A 5,256-nucleotide genomic window follows, 5' to 3' on the forward strand; every position below is an offset into this window, starting at 1 on the left:
GATGAGCCTGTTATACACAACATCTATTTACAGTTCCCAAGTAAAGTAAGTAGTAGTTCCCATATAAAGTAGTCCCCAAGTCTAATTAGTTTAGCGATCAGGAGAGTATTCTTCTTCTTCTTCTTCTTCTTCTTCTTCTTGTTCATCTTCATTCGTATTCCTGCGACGATATTAAGATAGATAAATAAAAAATAAATAAATAATAAATAAGGAAATAAAATAAATAATTTCAAACAAATTGTTTGAAAAATCAGTGGAAGAAACGATTTGAAGGAAATAAAATACTTACTGCTCCAAGTGTGGTGAAGATGTATAAGGACGCTTTCAATCGCGAAGCGCTTCCAAACACCAAGAACTTTCGAACGTCGAGAATTTTCAAACGTCAAGAACTTCGAAGCGTCAAGAACTTTCAAACGTTCTGTTCGATAGTCGAATTGGGAATGTGATCTCCGAGCTAGTTGTCGGGCTTATATAGACGCCATTTCGCTTCATGTTTGCCACCATTGCCTGGGTTAAGACTCTTAAGGGGGCCCCCTTATTAACAGGCTGGTAAAGCCTAAGCAGTTGTTCATTTGTTTGGTGTATGAAACACGGTTTAAAGGACAGACGTATTGTGCAGCAGGTATGCGAAACCTTCTTAATTACGGAAAGTCCGAGAATGCTTCTGAGAATATACAATGACAACAGAGTTGGGGGAAAGTGCGATTCTTATTTATTTTTGCCCCTTTAATGAGGGTCATAACACCGGTCCGCACCTTTGTTAGACGGAGCGCCCGTCTCGTTGACCGTGGCTACGTTGGGCGGCAGGCTGTCGCCCCGAGCCAAAGTTCACCGTCACTAATCCCGAACAGTTACCATCGGCTTGGATAACTGCGATTGTTTCATTACGGCTATAGTAGACTCTAGATTACAATGTTAGGAGGTTAGGAGGGGCCCCGGCGTCCTTTCGTCTCCGACATATTGAAACATTGAACGATACATCTACCATCGCCTTATTATTTCTTATGCATTAATTACACAATCGTCGTATTAAGTATATAGTAAATACAGCAGAGAAATATTTGATCGATATAGTTGTCGGTCGCTTGAGCTATTCCGATGATTATATTGTAAATATCGTTGGCTTTGAATATATTTTATCATCAAGGGACAGCTTCTTATTGTTGGTATTTGGCGGAGGGTTACGATGACGAGTGGTAAACTCCTTCTAGGTAGGTTCAGGGAGAGGACAAGAGGTAGCTATATAATTCAAAAGCATTAATAGCTCCCGTTTTCCTTCTGCTTGAAAGAATGATTTATTGTCATTAGCCGATTTTGCGAAAATTTGTTGAAAAATTTGCGGCTAATTTTCCCTTCAAAGTGTTCCAAAAAAGTGAAAAATTGAAATTTCGAAAAACCCTCCCAGCGTTACCTGGGGAAAACTGTTACCTAACGAATGAACTTTGAGTTTTTTATTTCAGATGATGCAGCACCAAGTTATGAGCAATTCTACTTTTTTCCGAGACACGTCCGAATAATTACTGCCATTGCCGTATTTTTTAATATTTCTCCGTGAAAATTTTATACAATATTCTTCGAATGTCATACTTTAATGTACTATTGGTTTTAATAAAGAGTATCTACAGCCAATCTACCTAAAAAGTTTTGATAAATTCCCATATATCGCGTTATTTCTGTTCGTACTATACCAGGATGGACGGCATTCACTGTAACACCAGTTCCTATATGACGTAAAAAATAATGCTTTATCGATTGTATTATTTATTCAAAAATAAATTTTATTTTCTGTTAAAATGACAAAACCTTTCAATTTATTTGCCAATTCCTGTGTAAATAGAATATTAGCTAATTTGCTCTGTGCATATGCTTCGCCAGGCTCATAGGTTTTCTCATTATTCAAATCGTCGAATTTAATTTTGCCACGCTTGTGTGCACTACTTGAAACATTTACAATCCTTGATGGTGCATATCTGATCATGATCACTATACATATACATATACTTAATGTGACTTACTTTGTATGAGAAAAATTCTGTTTGTCAATTCGATATCGAGAGCTGATAATGCTAACATACGATGAAACGATAACAGAAGAATCCGAATATTCAGAACTTTTCACGATATATGTTAAATAATATTATGAAATAAATTAAATAATTACCCCGCATTGCTTCCAGCGTACGTGTTCACGATTCTCGGCGAAACCGAATATAGCAGCAGGAAATCAACCAATCACAATGTTTATTCGACCAATCGCGGGGAGACGTAGTCGCTAGGAGAGACGTCAACGGGAGTCGTAAATTCCCGTTACGATTATAACTATCGACACCACGACTTGATCGATCCCCTGATTTCCGGTGAGATAATAGGGGTGATTGAGTTTGTATAACACTGTGATTCACAGAATTATAAATTATATATTTCCAACACTTAGATTACACTGATGAGCATAGATAGATAGATAATCACTTATCGCACGAAGATAAGATAGATATGTACGTTAGAGCAGGGCTCTTGTAATTGGATTCAATGTATTAGTGGACGTAGCACTATAAGATATTTAGGAGAGGAAATGTAGGCTCGACAATACCGAGACCGACTCTCGCGTTATGTTTAGACTGCACGATGGGCATTAGCGGTAGACTTAGTAGTTGACTTTTCCAACGATGTGGAAGAAGTGAAGTTGAGTGACGATGCTGTGTCGGAGGAAAGCTAAGGGTGGGTGTGTCTAGCGCACGGGTCCGTCGGATCTGTTGGTGACGATTTTAGTTAGAAGAGTGAGGGAAATAGTCTTCGTTTTTAATTGGTTAAACGAAGGGTCTTAACCGCCCTCGAGAGAAAGTGGTTAGTGGGAGGAAAGTTGCAGCATACGTGAGAAAAACTAGCTTTCCCTTGTCAAGCCGTAGTAGACAAAGGTCTTTAGAAATGCTTTGGAAACAGACGTTTGTTTGGTTTGAAGGACCTCTACTAGGAAATTCCTCAGATTTATGGAAGATACTTGAGACTATTGAGGGTACGCAGTGAGTATCCGAAGATATCTGATTGCCATCTTGCGCGCGGTGTGTGGCCTGGGCTAGGTAGAGTGTTACGCGACGTAACACGTATTTATCATGTAATTCAGCTTTTCCCTCTCACTCACTTTTGCGCCTGCACCTTTTAATTCATTTATTAATTTTTCAAAATCGCTAAAAAACGATGCTGAATAACTGTATTTATCAAGACTTATCTTCTCCAATCTCCTTCTGCACACGATCTAGTGCCGTCGATTCTTTCAAGTACACTTCGTCGAACTTTTTCATTATTTCATACGCTGTTTTTTCTTTCCTAATATATTCTAATTGTCTATTTGAGAAGGCACTGTAAATTATATTTATCGTCTTCGGATCCTTTTTATCCCAGTCTGGATTGTCTGTTTCAGTCTTCACTCTAGTTATAACAATATCACATTCTTTATATCTCAGAAACATTGTTATTCTTTTCTTCCACATACTGTAACCCTCACCATCAAATATCGATAGCATAATTTCCGATCTCTCCATTTTAATTGATTTCCTATTCTTTACTCAAGCGTTCCTACGTGCTTGAAGTATTTTTTCTTTTATTTTATATTCTTTGAACGTTTCTTCCCTTACTAAACTCGCAAGACTAAAAACCACGCACTAAATAGCTTGCAAAACTAGTAACCACGCTCTGCTACCATGTTAAGGTATAGAGAGGATTCGAAAATACAAATAGTTTACTTTATTTCGCACACAACAGCTATACATATATATATTACACTCTGAAGACTTCGATAACCTTCTTGCACGCACGCTTGTTGTCAACCACCTCCTCTAGATTCTCCTAACAGCCTCCAATCGTCTTTTGTCTCTACTGAGACCTGGACGCCCTCTGACGCTTACACACACATTCACGTGTACAGTGTAAATGTATCATCTACCTAACAAGATCATCAACGTAAAATCCTACCGTCCTCCCGAACATCATAAAACCGAAATAAATAAACAGATGACTGAAATGTTAAAGAAAGAGATTATAGAACCCTCCGACTCTCCCTATAACTCTCCTGTCTGGGTCGTTCCAAAGAAAATCGACGCATCAGGGAAACAAAAGTGGCGAGTAGTGATTGACTTTAGGAAGTTAAACGAACTAACAGACCAAGACGCGTATCCACTACCTGACATTGACGATATACTATCACAGCTAGGAAATGCGAAATATTTCTCCTCTTTAGACTTATTCTCAAGGTTCCATCAAATACCCATGGACGAGAATTCAAAGAAATACACTGCATTTAGCACACCACAAGAACACTTCCCTTATAATAGAATGCCATTCGAGCTCAAGAACGCACCTGCTACCTTTCAAAGAATGATGGATACCACGTTAAGAGGTTTGATTAACAATCATTGTTTCGTTTATCTCGATGATATCATTATATTCGGGCAATCGATAGAAGAACATACTAAAAACTTAGTCATTATATACCAAAGACTCGGGAAAGTAGGTCTAAGAATACAACCAGATAAATGTGAATTCTTAAAGCCCGAATTAGAATATCTAGGACATGTAGTGACAGCAGATGGAGTAAAACCTAACCCTAAAAAGATAGAAACGGTAAAGAATTTCAAACTACCAAAAAATCCTACAGATGTAAAATCATTCCTTGGGCTAGCTAGATACTATAGAAAATTTATTAGAAACTTCTCTAAAATTGCCAAACCTCAATCTATTTTTAAAGAAGGACATTTAGTATTAATTCATAACGATCATAAAGAACACAAGATAGATACTGAATGGCCAGGGCCATACACCATTGAAAAAGTGAAAAAGCCCCTTATTATGAAATAATAGTAAATCACTCGATTAGGAAAATACATGGTAACCGTATTAAACCTTACTTTCCAGGACGATCTTCACCTTCTTCATAGTTAGCTAAGCTAAACGTTATACCCCTTAACGGTAGTTCTATATATCAAGAAAAATTAGCTCATGCATACTTACATAGCGAATCTGTAAACGTAATTATAGGTTTAGACATTAAGGATATATATGCAAAACTCGGCGAAATTAAAAGATTTAGACTAATGTTAACAGAACATTTTAAAAGTGAATGCCCGTATTCCAATGAAATGATTACCCAACACCCAAGAACCCAACATTTTTTTATTATTATTTTCCCATTACTTTTACGTGACAAGCAAAGCGTAACGATAAACAAACTCCGGGCAAAACAATGTTGCCGCTACGTGCAAT

The 5,256-nt window shown here is 37.5% G+C and overlaps 1 protein-coding gene across 1 annotated transcript; it reads right to left on the bottom strand.

Annotated features, from left to right (window-relative positions):
- Window positions 1-1,572: 1,572 nt before the first annotated feature.
- Window positions 1,573-1,978, bottom strand: LOC117240787 (retinol dehydrogenase 12-like). The gene is made up of 2 exons (XM_033506827.1): window positions 1,804-1,978; window positions 1,573-1,721 (listed from the first exon to the last, which is right to left on the bottom strand). Exons 1-2 carry the CDS (start codon window positions 1,976-1,978, stop codon window positions 1,606-1,608), a joined length of 291 nt encoding a protein of 96 aa, XP_033362718.1. The 3' UTR covers window positions 1,573-1,605.
- Between the last annotated feature and the right edge of the window lie 3,278 nt (window positions 1,979-5,256).

Source organism: Bombus vosnesenskii, unplaced genomic scaffold, assembly GCF_011952255.1.
Source record: "Bombus vosnesenskii isolate JDL3184/JDL3185 unplaced genomic scaffold, Bvos_JDL3184-5_v1.1 scf7180000014911, whole genome shotgun sequence".
NCBI classification, from domain to species: Eukaryota; Metazoa; Arthropoda; class Insecta; order Hymenoptera; family Apidae; genus Bombus; species Bombus vosnesenskii.